The sequence below is a fragment of the Montipora foliosa genome, chromosome 6 (genome assembly GCF_036669935.1).
Source record: "Montipora foliosa isolate CH-2021 chromosome 6, ASM3666993v2, whole genome shotgun sequence".
NCBI lineage: Eukaryota > Metazoa > Cnidaria > Anthozoa > Scleractinia > Acroporidae > Montipora > Montipora foliosa.
In genome coordinates this window covers 8,681,227-8,697,625 of record NC_090874.1, presented here as the reverse complement: position 1 = coordinate 8,697,625, position 16,399 = coordinate 8,681,227, and the positions used below count along the sequence as shown (strand labels likewise).

General features: G+C 40.1%; 3 protein-coding genes across 3 annotated transcripts in view; 1 reads left to right on the top strand and 2 right to left on the bottom strand.

Moving 5' to 3' along the window:
• LOC138006598 (BRCA2 and CDKN1A-interacting protein-like) overlaps window positions 1-2,496 on the bottom strand; it is a 7,939-nt gene extending 5,443 nt beyond the window's left edge. Inside the window, exons 1-4 of the mRNA XM_068853031.1 lie at window positions 2,340-2,496; window positions 2,161-2,235; window positions 737-817; window positions 227-340 (exon numbers count right to left, since the gene is read on the bottom strand). Coding sequence (XP_068709132.1) covers window positions 227-340; window positions 737-817; window positions 2,161-2,235; window positions 2,340-2,477 — 408 coding nt within the window. The 5' untranslated portion in view covers window positions 2,478-2,496. The remainder of the gene's footprint in view (window positions 1-226; window positions 341-736; window positions 818-2,160; window positions 2,236-2,339) is intronic.
• A 27-nt stretch (window positions 2,497-2,523) lies between these two features.
• On the top strand, window positions 2,524-11,993 carry LOC138006599 (CDK2-associated and cullin domain-containing protein 1-like). Its single transcript, XM_068853032.1, has 8 exons — window positions 2,524-2,700; window positions 2,794-2,917; window positions 5,108-5,210; window positions 5,665-5,760; window positions 5,853-5,949; window positions 6,870-6,959; window positions 7,865-8,006; window positions 10,437-11,993. Exons 1-8 carry the CDS (start codon window positions 2,652-2,654, stop codon window positions 10,483-10,485), a joined length of 750 nt encoding a protein of 249 aa, XP_068709133.1. The 5' UTR covers window positions 2,524-2,651; the 3' UTR covers window positions 10,486-11,993.
• A 1,827-nt stretch (window positions 11,994-13,820) lies between these two features.
• LOC138004983 (probable serine incorporator) lies at window positions 13,821-15,437 on the bottom strand. The gene has a single exon (XM_068851279.1). The coding sequence runs from the start codon at window positions 15,345-15,347 to the stop codon at window positions 13,821-13,823; it is 1,527 nt and encodes a 508-aa protein (XP_068707380.1). The 5' UTR covers window positions 15,348-15,437.
• Window positions 15,438-16,399: the final 962 nt, after the last annotated feature.

Below are 16,399 nucleotides of genomic sequence, written 5' to 3'. Positions count from 1 at the left end.
TTGTCGTCCTTGTTTCAGCTCCTAATAGCCAGTACTTGTCCCTTTCAATCCTGAGAGCTAGATTTATGGATTTACACTGTCTAACCCTAGGGTTTTTTACTCGTAAATGGGGGCAGCTTCAGGAATGAATGGGTTAAAGCAATACCCTATGGTTGAGCATCTGGTGTGATTATACAGCGCTGAGCCTGAGCTCATTATTAAAAGCACTTTTAATAATAATCCCCACCTTGTGTTTGTGAAGGTCAATCATTGTTGTCACTCCATAAACATCTTCTTCTGATTCCTCTGTCTGGTCTCCAGCATCATCTTCACTTGTTCCATTTTTGTCATCATAAACAATCTGCAAATAAACAAATATTTATTGACATGATGAATGAAAAAATAATACACACTCCCAAAGTAAATACCTAATCACAATGTAAAATCCTTTATGATGACACTTGAGCATTGTACTTTGGTGCTGGACGTTGTGAGTGTTCTCAGTGATGGTCTAACATCTGTTGCACTGCACATAACAGTTAAGTTGTAAGCACGACTGTTCAAGGATATTATGTCGGTAGTACCCTAAAATACCAGTGACTAAACAGTACTCGACATCTACCATACTCTGCTCTTTCTAATGAATTTCAGTTTTCTGTCAACAGTGACTAACATTATTGCAGTCTACCCGAGTAGTAAAATGACCATTCATGATATTGAAACAGGAATTTAGGACTATACCAAAGATGTGACGAACCTTGATTATAGTAGCTATTTCTGGTTGAGATATAATTAAATCTGACAATTTGGATAGATCCATAGGGTATTTCTGAAATAACTGAAAGAGGTAAAAAGATATTAGAATATAATTCAATAATTCAAGTTATAAGCTTCACAATGCGAGCCATGGCTACGAGTCATGCAAGTCAACATGTGAGTCACACAGTTATTGAAAGCTAACCGTTTTAAAATGGGTGCTTAGACTTAATAACTTTATCAGCGCTATTTGAAATGGGTGCTTAGACTTAAAGCGAAATTCACATGGCTCGCACGGCTTGCTGGCTCGCAGATTTAGCAAACCCCTTCACAATGCAACCAGATTCAAAGTTAAACCCCTCTGTATAGAAAGTTAATACACTCCCTCACAACTATTTACATCTAGAATCTAGCAGAAATTATAACCAGCATGAGGGGTCATTTCTCTTAAACCCGTTGACTTCTGAACTATCCCATATTTGACGAGTAATATGTCTGGCATAAGACATAATAAAATAGTCTCATTCCCAGGGGTCAATGCCTGTTAAAGGGGACATAGTTTCTGAGTGAAGGTCGAGATTGTTTACCCATTGACGAGTAAAATCGTCTGGCGTTGGATAGAGTAAAATTTATTGCATTTAGTCTAATGGGTTAAGCCCCTTCTCCATACGTGCCAACTCTCCCGGATTATCCGGGAGTCTCCCGGATACGGAACGAATCTCCCGGTCTCCCGTACGGGTCATTAAATCTCCCGGATAAAACCGACTCTGAACCCTTCACAGACGTTTCTCCATTCTAGACTCAAATTGCATCCCCACAGTTTAAAAAAAAATCGATTTTTTCTAACTCGTTTCATTGTTTCTTAATGCATTTCTTCATCTCTGAGTTTCAAACACATGTTAATAGAACTAAACAAAATGGCTTCCTTTAGCTATCATAGCCACATAACTGCTTGTTTGATTGGATCTCCGATTAACCTATAAAAATTATTGACATAAGTACCCAGTTTTCCCGCAAATTCACAATGGCGACAGAATATTCTTGTATTCTGAAGGAGCTGCCGGGGGATGGGTGGGTGCGTTTTTGGGGGGAGAGGAGGGGAGGGGAGTGGGTAGGTTGATCGAGGGGGAGGGATGGGGTGGGGAGACCGGAAGGAAAAAATCTCCAGATTTTAGATCTCCATAGGTTGGCATCTCTGCTTCTCCTCCATGGTCCCTGTCGGTGCTAAATTGGGTCAGTGAAGCAATAATTTTATGTCCACACAGTGACACCCCTGGTGATTTTCACGTGACGTCATCGCCATCGTGAGGTCAGTTGGTCGACTGTCGGTAGAGGGGACCGGACCTGTTCTTCACAATTACCGCTTGAGGATAGGTCACTTCTCCCTTTCATAAATAGATTTAAGTCGTAATTCCTGATACGTACCTGTTGTAAGAGACATCTAATACCATTGAAATCTCCCTCGGTCGGTGAAAAAGCCTCGAACTCAACAGGAATTTCCTACAAAAAATTATTAGGAATTAATCAAACATCACTGGATTTCACGTGCCTACGAAAAGTCCAGGCATGTTGTTCTTTGATTTGACAAACGCCAAAAGGTTTACCATGTTTTTATCAAAACTTTCACTTGATGCATTTGACTGTGCGTCTGTTGAAGAATCTTCATCGGACTCTTCTTCGCTGTCATCTTGTCTTCTTTTTCCTTTCTTTTTCGAAGTCTCTTTATTCTCATAATCCGCCATCTTAAATCGTTAACTCGACCCATTCCTCACTCAGAGAATAGGAAAACAAATATGGAGGACTTGGTAGACACTTTATAGTAGACTACCGGAGTCGTAGAAAATTCTTGCGGACGATTTTATTGCCAGATAAAATTGCCATGCTTCGAGAAAAGAGTTTTAAAGGATCCAATCATCATGTCTACTGAGGGTGTTCAAGAAAATTTGGTACAAAGGCAGCCAAGAGGTAAAATATGAGTCCAAAATAAAAAACCGCCAAAAATTCCTATGATATAGAGTCAAATAAGTTCCAGCTCAATTTCCTTATTGTTTGCCGCAGTGATATCTGTCAACGATGAGAATTATAGTGCGATTTACTGGCCTAAGCTGGAAAGTGCAATTCTTTTGATCTTGCAACAAAATCCTGGGCAATTTATCCCGATTTCTTATGAAGAGATGTACAGGTATGCTTGAGTTTAGTTAGAAAATAAGTTATTAATATTTAACAATTAGACCCTTCGCTCGCAAGTCCTACGGGTCAATAGCCCATGAGGCGAAGCCTCATGGGCTATTGAACCGTGGCCTTTGAGGGCGAAGGGTCTAATTCTTTTAGTATCACCCAACTAGTCGGACAGAAAAGGCAATAATAAAGTTAGCAAATGCAAGTCAAGGAAATTTTATTTGGGAATAAAACGAAAGAAAGCGTCACGCTTTTCGCTACTCGAGGACTATTAATAATAGTCCTCTAGTAGCGTAGCCAATCAAAATGCAGGATTTGCATTAGTCCACTAGTTGGGTGATACTAAATAGATTTAGCCAAGACTAAAAGCGGAGCTCTCGTTTCTAGTCCCAGAAAGCAATATAGTGTATATGGAAATAATTATGATTCTGCGTAAAGTACAAAATTTATCATCATTCGTGTTCTAGTGCGGTTTACAGGGATCAAACACCTCTGAGCTGACAAGAGTAAACAAACAACCCTTGCAAACAATAACCACCAATTTTAATCCACAACTAGAACTGAAATTAAATGCATAGTAATCTCTTTCACAACATTTTCCGTTTGACTGATAATCTTATGCACCTATCAATGTTGAGCCCCGGGGGAAGGTGGTCGGGCATGGGGTGGGGATTTTGACATTTTCTGAAAAAATGAGTCAAATTCCCAGACTCTGGGGCGAGTAAATGTGGCCAAAATAATACCCTTTAGACCTTGCTGCACACAATAAAGGTGCAATGTATGTACCACTCACCTTTTGTTAAGCCGTCTCTTAGGAACGTGGGACGTTCATTCAAACGCCTCTGGATATTTCCAAGATGGCGGGGTTATTTCCAAGCAGCCTCATTCCAAGGGCTTTTCCCTCACTACATTATCCAAGATTGTGGCCATGTCAAATTCCCCACCCTAGGGATGTGTTGTGTGATTAAAATCCCCACCCTGGGGACAGACCTAAAATTTTGTTGCCTCTTCTCTTGTGGTCTTTCCTGCTCTTTATCCCGTTGCTCATCACTAATATGATTTTCCACCAGAAAAACGCAGGTTGCCAAATGCAACGCTGTCTTGCGATTTCCGACCAAGGAAAATTTCCCGAACACTCCTGTCCCCATACGCTGTCCTGCTTCTCCACCTCCACCATGACAGTCTGTACGGACTGGTGTACGTTGACGTCATAACCAAATTTCTCGCATGGATAGATTTCCCAAAAAATCTTACCCATGGTGCTCTGCTGGCGCATGCTTCACGTGCCTGAGCTCCGCTGTTAAAATTATAGACTGACTGTTGGAAACACAGTCCTAAAAATGGGTGAATTTAATTTAAAAAAAATTAATAAACAAGTTCAAACCGAGGTAAATTAAAGTTATAACATGACTACAAAGTTTGCCTAGTGTGTGAATGAAGAGGTTTGCAGATTTTTATCTGCACCCCACCCCACCCCTCCCCCTACATGTATAGCGAGTTTTTGCGACTAGGGGCTCAGATTTTTTGGTAAAAAAATAAAAGGGGCCTTAAATTTGGTTGCACTGATAAATGCTTGGTTGCCCATTGGGAAATCCCCTTCAATTAAAATACATGCCATGACAAGATGCAATGACATGGCGATCAAGCTTGAATATCCCATAGCCCTAAGTGTGTTCCTGTGGTTTTTCAGCCCAGGCTTTTATTTTACGAAAAACTGGTTGCCCCGTAAATAACCACCAATTTCGAGCACCGAAGGGGTGTGTTTGTCCAAACGTTGGCCATGTAGCACTTATATTGCAAGAGAGGTATCTCTTAAGAGTGTAATTTTGAGTGCTATCCTTATTCCTATCATAACTAATTGGAGCATTAATCCTAGTGATGGAATGGGCCCACACAAGGACAGAGAAAATGTCTGGCCAGAGTGTGAATTGAATCCACAACCTCCAGATTATATCACTGTGGCTGACTGCCTACCCTTCCCTGAGACAGTAAAATGTTGATAGGTACAAAACTTGGACTTGATTGACAGAAAGTGTTTTCTGGAAACTGTTGAACTGGGTGTGGTTTTATAGGATTCCCATGGCTGTGGTTGCAGTTGTTGTCATCATTTTCCAGTTGAATTGTTCACTTGGGCCAACATGAGATCATTGTAGAAAACTTTCCCTTTGTAACTTGACATCTCATCTTTTTCCAGCACTGTATATAAATGTGTGTGCCAACAGTATGCAGAAAAGATGTACAGCAGTCTAATTGGACTTGTATCATCCTATCTCAGAAGTGTATCTGAAGAACTTCAGGTAACATCATTGCTACCAAAGCTAGTGAAAATTTCATTGTTTTTACTAATAGGGTATCACTGAGTACAAGCAAAACTTCTTAACATACCTGGTTTTGCTTAGCCCAGGCCTGTTGAGATTGTCGAAAAATAACATTGGCCAACACCATTGCTAGCTACTTGTGTTTTGCTGACCACAGTAAAAAGGGAAAGAATCTTATCAGTTTTTGTCAACCTTTTTTCACAAGAATTAACAATAATTGTGGCCATTGGGTTGCTGTGAACAATATGGTTTTTCCTCCCAAAACATCCCTTGCAAGATTTAGTTCTCCCCCCCCCCCCTCTCCCCCCCCCCCCCCAAACTAGACCACACCCTTTGCTATACAAATTTAACTGCTGTTGTTAATACGGTTAATAAGCTTTTTGTTTTGGTTTGATTGATGTGAAATGTTATTTCATTATTAACGTTTTAAAAGGTTACTCCAAGAGAAGCTTACCTGGAGAAGTTTAATTTTGTGTTGGCTCAGTTCTTTCAAGCTGTCAGTGGTATTGTGGCAATTTTCAGTTACATGGTAAAATTTTGGATTTGACAATGTTACTTCAGATTTTTCTTCTTTCACAATTTACAAAGCTTATATATTTATGTAAGTTTCTTACATTTTAGAACCGTTTCTATGTAACGCCAAAACTTCAAACTGATTTAAACAAAGAACTGTGCAGAATCTTCACCAGTATTGTTGCAGACAATGGAATTCTCTTTGGTGAGCATGGTTGTCTTGAACAAATACTTACCGGTAACATTTCTCTTAGGTGCCCAGTGTCATTTACAGATCTTTCATAATGGCATCTCCAAAACCTTGTGTTGTCCAAAATATGCTGTGTTTCCTGAGTCACTTTTGTTTCATGATTATTTGACCATTTGCTGACAGAAGGAGATAATGTGACCATTGTATGAAAAGAAAAATAGAGCACTTGTTCTGTTTTGAATTCCTTTTTTAAGACCAAGAAAGTGTGACGCTGAACAAGCAGAAGTAGAACATGCAACAGGAAACATAGCTGCCCACGCAGACATTCTGAGGGCTTTGTCAGGTGTTCCTCCCCCACTAACGTCTGCTGAAATGAAAAACTACTTCCATTCAACGGCTGTTTGCCCACCATTTAAAGAAACCAATCAGCATTGACTAATTGTGTTGTGCATAGCCAATCACATGGTGCCATACAAAACACAAGTTTACCCAAAACTGGAAAACAGCCTCTGATTGGTCCGTAATCCACAAACGGAAGTGGTTTTTCGTTTTAGCAGACATTAGTGGGGGAAGGGGAGGAACTCGTGACGAAGCCCTAAGAATGTCTGTGTGGAGGCTACAGCAAAAAAGCAGATGATTTTGGAGTGAGATTTGAAAAGGGTATCCTTTCTTTGTATTTGACTGTCGACAGCAATAATAATATTATTTAATGATATTATTATTGCTTACTTGGCAAGCTCATTGGAACACAAGCTTGGGAGAAGAGAGCGTGGAAGCAATATTAAAGTTTTTCCTTTGTGAGCAGTCTAATTATGGGAAGTGTGAATAGTTGCATATGGAAGGGACATTTAACTTCAGGTGTCTGATCTTTGATTAATATAAGAAGTGTTGGTGCTTCAAGGTTTGACTCTTTTCATCTGCTGCTTCAATTTTAGCCATTATTGAGGAAGTGTCATCCAGGCCGTTTGGTGTTGATCCACAAATATTGATGTCCATTGTCAAAGGTCTCTACTCTCTGAACCCAGGTAAATATCTTTTCCAAGTCTATTGTGTCTTCACAGTGTTTCATAAAAAAGCATGGTCTACGTAAGGTTAAGAATGAAGCCTGTCAATTTTTTTTGCGAGGGTTTTGCAATGTGCTTCTTGAACACTCTCACTAATGTTTTTTACTCATTCTGAGAATCTTATGGCGCGTTTTTTATCCACAATTCTGGAATAAGAATGGTTGGTACGGAATGCTAGGAATAATTCGGTTTGTCTGCATAAAAACAACGTCAGTCGAGATGAGCGGTCCTGGAACGAGTAAACATTGCGTAACAAATATGACGGCTGACGAAGAGGCTGACATTGCTGCCGTTCCTTGTCAACAAAGAGGAGGAAGAAAATCGGTAGACTGTTTTGAATTTGCTGAATGTTTTGGCAGTCCTATGTACAAAGGAGAGGCAATCAATTGCCAAATTGCCTTTTTCTTGTACGAAACATCACTGAAAAACCTCGTACTCTTGGTACAATGAAATTAGAAGCAATGTTTCATTGTGTTCAAAAGTGTAACCTGATTTTTTCTCCGGTAGAATGGATGGAATGGCGTTCTGTCCATTCTGGAATAGGAATGCACGGAATAGAAAAACGCGGGCATTTTACATTCTAGCCATTCTCATTCCAGAATTGTGAATTAAAAAACGCACCCTTAAATCCTCTGTATGTAAGTATGAAGTAATATTTGTGCAATAATAATTATTATAAGACCAGTTCCTCTGGATAAGGGGAACTCAGCAACATCCTCTCTAGTTTTCTCTGTCCACCTTGAATGTTTACGATCCCCAAAGTCCACCCTCTTCACTCACTGGTCTGATTTGTCTGTAATTAACAATCTGTGAAGCAACTGTCGTTGTTAAATACCAGAAACCTTTTGTCTTTGTGTTTTTGGCAGAGTTTTCAAGGCGCAATCCAGTGTTGTTTGCACGGTTCATCCCCAACCTTTTGCCACCCACCCACAGTGATCAGCTGCCAACATTAATTCAAGAAGATAGGTTGTTGCAAGAGAACCTGGTGACTAGTCAGGGTTTCACAAGGCAAGTGACAAGAGAGACCTTAAGGACGTTGCCTACTAATTCAAAGATATTTTTGCGCAGTTTACTGAATATGCAGGAAAAGCAGATCTAATAACAAGTGTTACTGAAATTCAAAAAGAAAATCGGGGGTAACCACGCATTTTTCGAAGATAATTAATCAACAATATTTATAAAAAGCTTTAAAATACAAAGCAATGTATGGCAGTCTTTTCCAAATTGAAGCTTAATTATCTCTGAAAATGCGTGGTTACCCGCAATTTTCTTTTTGGATACCAAGAGCACTTGCGAAGTTCTGCTTTTTCCGCATAGTTTTGAACCGCGGAAGGGAAGGATACCAGAGGTTATCCCTATCGATGGTATGTACCCGCAACCGGATGTAATTGACAGAAGGTCGATGAAACCGTAATATCCGGAGAATAACCCACCGAGTCAGATTGAGATCGAATGAAACTCTGCCCACATACGACCTCGGAGGCAAGGGTTGAACCCATAGGTGGAAGGCACGGTTGATAACCGCTAAGCCGCCCAGACTCCCTTATCTTGGAGATACAAAACCACGGTGATGCTTTTTTCAAGCCATACACCTTTTTCCAAAATGGCCGCCATTTAGATATTCTTTTTCCGCATAGTTTTGAACCGCGCAAAAATATCCCTGTATTAATAAGCACCACCCGTAGGAAATCTGAGTATCTCGAGATGCGCAGAACCAATGCGCAATAACAATAGTAGGCACCGTCCTTTTAACAAAAAGATCTTCCTTTTTTCAACTTTTAACTGACGAACGAAGAGGTGAGTTTCTAAAGAAGCCGTGGTGCTGCGTCGTTGGGGAGACTGGGAATAATTGCAGAATACCCAGCCACTCGAAGCAACGCTACCTCGTTCCCGGCTACGTTGGTTACTAAGTGGCTAAGTGAGTGAGTGACTGAGCGAGTACGCTGTTAACGTGCATACGCGTAATCTGTGGCTACATAGCTCCGCATCTTTGCAACTACGCGGCTATGTACGTTTCCATTGTACTTCTAACTCTTGCATGGATCAGTGACGATCATTGCTACGGGATGCCTCACCTTTAAACTTTAAGAACGAGGAATTTTTTGCCATTGTTTGAACTTAGCCATATACCCGCCTAGCCACGTAGACGCAGTTTTTTTTAGTGTTTTAGAGTGGCCGAGCATTCTACGAAAATTTGATTCTTGTCAGTCGAGATGAGTTAAGAAAGATTTGCTGGCTGACGTTTCGAGCGTGAGCCCTTCGTCACAGCGAATTCGCTTAGTTGGTCTAATTCACCAGCTCAATTCCAGAATAGCAGTTCAGTTACTTGCATACTGGACAGCGTCTGTTGTTATTGCGTCGACGAATTAGAAGCTTCCTAATTGAGTGGTTGGGTGTTATGTGTGTTCGTGGTTGGCCTGTGCATGTTTCAAGCGCGAGAAATCGAGAAAAAGAGGTTGTTGGTCTGTTCCAAATCTGCACCATCTTGAAACGTCGCAATAACATCCAGTATGCCGATGAATCATTTAATCTAATTCGGAAAAAATTCGAGAAAATCGGATGCATTTCCGATTAACACGAAACTTGGTCAGTAACGAGATATGGCAATTAGCCAATCATTGGCCAGTTTTTATCAGAATCGGTTGAAATGACATCATTCTGTGGTTTGCCGAAGATCGTCTTCAAGCGAGACCGAAATGTCGTCCACCGCAGGAAAAATTACTTAGAGAGCTTTTTAGAGCCAAGCGAAAACATCTGGATGGTTTTTATGGCAATTTTGAATGGCATGGTGAGTTCGAGGTTCTTAAAATAACTGAGGAGAAAGTGCTGCCTTTGAAATTACATTCGCAAATGGTTAGACTTTCAAGTCTTCTTTGATAAGGGCTAAAAACCGTAGGCATGTCTCACAACCCATGTTAATAAACAAAATTCGAAAAGAGCAGAGCATGGAGTTCTTGGTGTTGTTGTCTGGTCTCAGTTCTCCAGCAAAATGTCACTTGTGGCCGACTTGGTAGTGATGTTTCAAAAAGGCTTAAGGTGTATGAGGCCAAGCAAAAACAGCCGTAAGTCAAAGGGATTTTGCCTAGTACCGAAAGATGCTGATATACAAGGCAAAAGTGAACTGTTATTCTAAAACCCGCTCCGAAATACTTATTTCCCACAGGCAGACAATGGGCAACCGCTTGATGAGTTAAATGGCTCCAATTTCGTGAATGTTCGGAAATTTTAGCCGTGGTCCGAGATTTAAACCTCTCTTTCCAAATCCTGTTCTTGGAATTCCCCTTGAAAATTTTAAATTTCAAGATAACAAGATAACAAGACTTAAAACAACAACAAGACAACAAGACTTAAAAGACAACAACAAGACTTGAAAGATAACAAGACTTAAAAAGTCCCAGACGTTATCTTGATTCGTAGGTTCTGTTTCTATGTTTCTAGGGAAGACAATGTAAGAAAAAGAAGAGGTGAAGATTTTCAAGGGAGATAACATTTAGAAGAAGGGGACAAAATCCTTTAAAACTAATCCGCGGAATTTCATATAGCTTCAGATGGAACTTGCGAGAATTGGGCGTTGTGGTCATGGCAAAACGGAAATTCATGTAGCTCCAGATGGAACTTGCGAGAATTGAGCTTTGTGGTCATGGCAAAACGGAAATTCTGCAAGACGAGAGCGCTGTCATTCAAGAGTTTGCACAATCAATAAGAGACGAGGACTAGTTCGAGAAATTCAGTGGAAATCTTCAATGCTGGAATTTCAAAACAAAACTTTAGGGATAGGGAATGGCTTGAAGTTCTTTTTATTACAGGGTTTCATGTTCCTAAATTTCTATTTTTCCCATTCATGGAAAACCTGTTTTTGTCATGGGACGGTGCATAATGCAGCACTTTATGGAAGAAAACTGGAAGCATTAATAGCCCATATGCATAATGACGTTTGGCTAATTTCACCACCAAACCTCGAATTCGAAAATCAAACTTGTAAATTTTAGCATGAGATAAATCCCAAAGGAGCAAACTCGAAAAGAAAGCCCACATGCGAACAGAGTTGCATGTCCAAATGATGTGAATTATTTTGTGCAAACGAGGCTTTGTGGTGAAATTAGCTAGTCAGACGTCATCACGCATAACGCCCATTTACCTCACGGCTGTGAGTGACATTAGTTTTCGCTGACATAATAATAATAATAATGATGATGATAATAATAATAATAATAATAATAATAATAATAATAATAATAATAATAATATCAACTTTATTTATTCACTTCAACGGAAGGGAAGGATACCAGAGGTTATCCCTATCGATGGTATGCGCCCGCAACCTGATGTAATTGACAAAAGGTCGATTTTGATGAGGGAGGAAACCGGAAGATCCGGAGAAAAACCCACCGAGTCAGATTGAGATCGAATGAACTCAGCCCACATTCGAGCTCGGGACCAAGGGTTGAACCCATAGGTAGAAGGCACGGTTGATAACCGCCAAGCCGCCCAGACTCCCTTATCTTGGAGATACAAAACCACGGCGATGCTTTTTTCAAGCCATACACCTTTTTCCAAAATGGCCGCCATTTAGATATTCTTTTGTTTTTATTCAAATTAGACCCTGATGCCTCGTCCAAGGCAAAATATTCTTTTGAATTTTAAGCTTAAGAACGAGGCATCAAGGGCTAGTTTGAATAAAAACAAAAGATTATTTAAATGGCGGCCATTTTAGAAAAAGGTGTATGTTCTTTGAGAAGAGTGCATCTTGGAAGCTCTCAAAGTCTCTATAGGGGATCCTGTTTCGTTCGAGGCTTACAAGGTTTTCCTATTTTTTCGAAATAGAAATCTATTTTCTTATTAATATCGCCCTTAACTCCGCTTGACAACTTGCTATTTATTGTCTCTCACTCCCTTCCTAGAGTTGGCTTGCTCTCAAGCAAAAAAAGGTGGATCTTGTAGCATCAGTCGCGTGTGCAAAAAAACAAAACTTGCCTAATAAAGTTTAAAAAAGCCTTCTGCGCAGTGTAAAAAAGCAATTAAACTTAGGTTTTGCAATGTAGTGTGTTGTGTTTATTTGAATATGGTGATATTGGAGTCCAATTAGGTTTGTGATTAAACGAGTGATAACAAAATCTGACTGCCGCGCAGCGGGAGTCCGAATTGTTAACAACAAGTATGATTACAGACTGAATTGGACGACACGAAGTCCTTTTACCAATATTAATCATAAAATTACAATTTCGGAGAAAAAAAGAAGAGCCAAGTTATGAAAGAAAGGGAAAATTTGCATTGGAAGACTGACAGAGAAAGCGTAAATTGTTTTATGTCGCTCTGAAAGAAAGAAAGCCCCAAATTAGGAGTCCACTGTTTCTATGGTGATTGAAACCAAGGTTGTGATTGGTTGATTTTAAGGCACCACTTTGAATGTGATTGGCTTATTGAACTGGCCGATAACTCGGCAAGTGAATTAGTGGAAAATAGGAGTTTTATAAACCAATCACAATGGAGGAAATAGTAATTCTTAGTTACTCTTAAAGGGAACCTCCACTAAAACAGGAATATATCTTTAAAATAGTTAACATAATGCTCACAATCAAAATTGTTCGAGCGTTTTCCAATGGAATCGTTTGTATCCGAAATAAATGAATTTCAAAAACGCTTGTTTTGGTTTTTAAATTTCCCGGGCGCCGCCATCTTGAATAATTGTGACGTGTCGTGGTTGCCCTATTGTTTTAAAACAAAAGCTCTGTGCAAATACAAAAGAGCAACCATAACACGTCACAATTATTCAAGATGGCGGCGCCCAGGAAATTTGAAAACCAAAACAATCGTTTTTGAAATTCATTTATCTCGGATACAAACGATTCCATTAGAAAACGTTTGAACAATTTTTATCGTAAACATTATGTTAAATATTTTGAAGTTGTATTCTTGTTTTAGTGGAGGTTTCCTTTAATACCTGTGCACAAGGCGTTCAGTTCGAGTCACAATATTATCATTAGTTAAAATTCTGTTGAGTTGGATGGTTTTATCAGAACAGATGTCGATAGAGCGGTTTTCAAGTTAGTCTCGTAAAAAGAAATATCAAAGTCATTACTTCGACCAATCACAGCAGGCGCAAGCAGCGCAATGAACCAATCCAAATTCGTAGCATTTCCATCTAACTTTTCATTGGTTCATAAACTGGCGGGAGATTTTTAAGCCAATCACTAAGCGTAGCAATTGCAATCGCGTAATTACTTTCTACAATCATTTGGAAAAGGCTCTAAACCGAAAAGCAAATTGCAACAGCTAAGGGAGAGGCGAAAAGGTTGTTGGGAAATGAAAATCTTAACAAAAGAAATACCTTGCAAAGTTTTTTTTTAACAAAAACCCGGATGTTTTTCCTTACATACAGAGATTGAGTTTTCGGGATTTTTCATCACGAATTGTCCAATGCGGCGCTTAACCTATAGTAAGAGTGGTTGTCTATTGAGTGTGCAAAAAATAAAAAAATTGAATAAGCCATTCAACAGTAGTGGCTTGGTTTCATGTCTCATAATGATCTTGAACGGTGGGCGCCTGGGATCTAAACTAACCCAGGCGCACATTGTCTGAAGGGTATTCATCCTGAGATATGGAAACAAGACATAGCCCCAGTGTCAACAGCTGGCGCTAACGGCGGGAAAATGAGTGCCACGCAGTCAATCTTCGTATGCCGCTGCATAATTGGCTGAGAATGTAAAGCTATTTTTAAAGCCAATCGCCATACGTCCTAAAACAGAGGGAGAGGTGTTACTTTCGACACTCCATTTCAAACCAATCTATTCTGGGATCAACTCGCTCGATGACTCGTCACTGTTATTTCGATGGTAGTAGTTCCCTTCGAGTCGTTCTGTGGTTGCAGGAACCAAGCATAAACTGAAAGAACACCAAGTCCCTGTACGAATCCGGAAATATCACAGGTGCTATTAAGGTCCAAATATATATAAAAGTGCTAAAAATAGCAGCGGAGAGTCGGATCCACACTGCTCCCCAGCCACAAACTAATTTCACGCTGGAATGCTGTCCTTCTTCGGGACGGTACCAGCTCGTCAATGTCATCATGGTATAAAGAGCAGCGAGACAAAATAGTACTTGAAAAAATGAATAACTGTACGCGACGCCGTCTTTTTCGTCATCAAAAACGCAGCCCCTCTCTGCGAAGGCCGTGCTTCGCACAGACGCATCACAACCATCCGGGTATTCTCGAACTTCAACCAATGGTGGAGTAGTTGCGTGTCCCGGATGCAACTTACCATACTGCGGAGCTCGAACGTCTCGTAAACAAGCGTAAATTAAAACAAAGAACATAAATCCCAAGCTAAGGAGGATTTGAATATTACTAAAAGGACTTCCGGGAAAGAGATAATCACGTGACGGGTTACATATGCTGTCAGGTTCATTTGATAGCGCTTGCCACGTGATGAATGTATTATACGTGGTGGCCACCGCTGCTTGAAGAAGACCCGAACGTGGGCGCCTTTCTTGAACTACCGGATTTACGGAGATATAAGTTGCAGCTGAGCAAAGATAAACATTAAAAGTTATAAAAAACATATTGTTATGACATCCAGCTGCCCAGGCGTATAGTAAGTAAAATGATATAACTGAAACTATGGAAATCGCATAAAGAGTTATTGTGGGTACCCAGAGAATTATGTACCATATTTTAGCCTGCGCATAGTTTGAAGAAGCCTCGAGTCTCTCGACACAGCTTACATTCCAAGCATGAACAAAATCTATTAGTAGAACGAATTGCAAAATAATAAAGGCAAAGCCACCATTAAGACCAAAAAATGTCCACACCTCCCCCGTGTAATCAGAATGTGGAATGAAGATAAACAGAAACGTGAAGATTGATAATACAAGGATCTTGACTCCCCAAAAGCCATTGTTAATTCTCGCTCGTTGTTCTTGAGTTGACGAAATTCCGTATAAAACCATGCTTTGGCCGAGATAAAATATTGCAAGTAAGAAAAGAACGCGATAAACTGAGGCATAACTGAATAATGTGTCACAGAAAAAGTATGAGACAGTTTGGCAGAAGCTATCGCCCATGAAATGCCTCGTGCGTGGAGTCAGCAGGACACAGCATAACAAGCAAGCCCCTAACAATAAACCAATGTAACACATTCGAGTGAAGATTGACTGTCGGAGCCGACATCTGGGACGAATGCATCGAGCGCAGATATGCAAACCACAGCATAAAAACACATCGAGCTTGTAGCAAAATTCCGAGACAATGTCCAAAACTGCACGGCCACGAAACTTGGAAGTCCCACGTGGGGCGGTTTCAGTAATATTTGGGCCCTCAACAACAACCTCCTGGCAGGATGAAGATGCCATTTTGGTTTCTAAAAATTGTGTCCACCAATTCAGCGATGAATTTCATTCAGATTTCCTTGCTGAGGCTAGTTTGAAAGGAACGATAAAGGATAGCTTATTGTTGTTGAGTGTTGTTGGTCAATTCACACGTGTCAATGGTTCGGCGAAATCCTAAATGTTTAATGTAGCATGTTCTTTTTTCTTTGTCATTTTGTGTCCTTTGTTCTCGAATTCATACAAGGAAATCGACTGCTTAATGATCCAAAGGGGAAATCTCTCTGCCGAAAAACGTCAGGCCCTCAGGCTAAAAAAGCAATGAAAGATTGTTGTACAACGGCTAAAAGCTAGCTTGGCCTGTCTTACGCTAAATCAACAAACTATGATTCGTTAACAATTGTCATCAATAAGATGTTTTTCTTCCAGAGGATGACTTCATAAGAAATTCGTTAGTTTTCATTTTTTTTTCCGAAAGCAAAACTTACTCGCGCGGAAAACATTACTATAAGATGAAAAGGAAAATTAAGGAAAAGGAAGCAATTCATCCATGTACATCTCATCTGGCGATTACTCTCTCGTACAGCCAAATCATCACCCATAGGTTTTAGGGTTAGCCGCTCAAATCGATTTTGTTTAGTGATTGTTTGAAAAGATCTATTTACTATCTTGAAGATTTTAAATAACTTGAACTGACTGAAATGTTTTTTTTGCCAGACGTTTTTTCTATCAAGTCTCCTATTTTTCACTGGTTCGCAGAACATCAATTGGCTACTCATGCAGGGTGGGACAGGGGTTTTTTTACTTTCATCTCCTGAGAAAACGCTATTCGATTCGAAGCCCTTCTCGATCCTTTCGTTTGCTTTGAAACTCGTTGCGTTCTTCCAAACCTTGAAAAAACAATTCCGCGAGCACCCGGGGCGAATGCAAATACGAAGAGAACAGAACTTCGTTGGTGTGGATTAAAACTAAGATTTAACGGACAACAAGTGAAAAATGCTCGCTACATATTCAAACCACAGTAGTCTGGTGCTTTCAGTGTATATCCTAATCGTTCAATTTCCAATACCCTGTAGTAC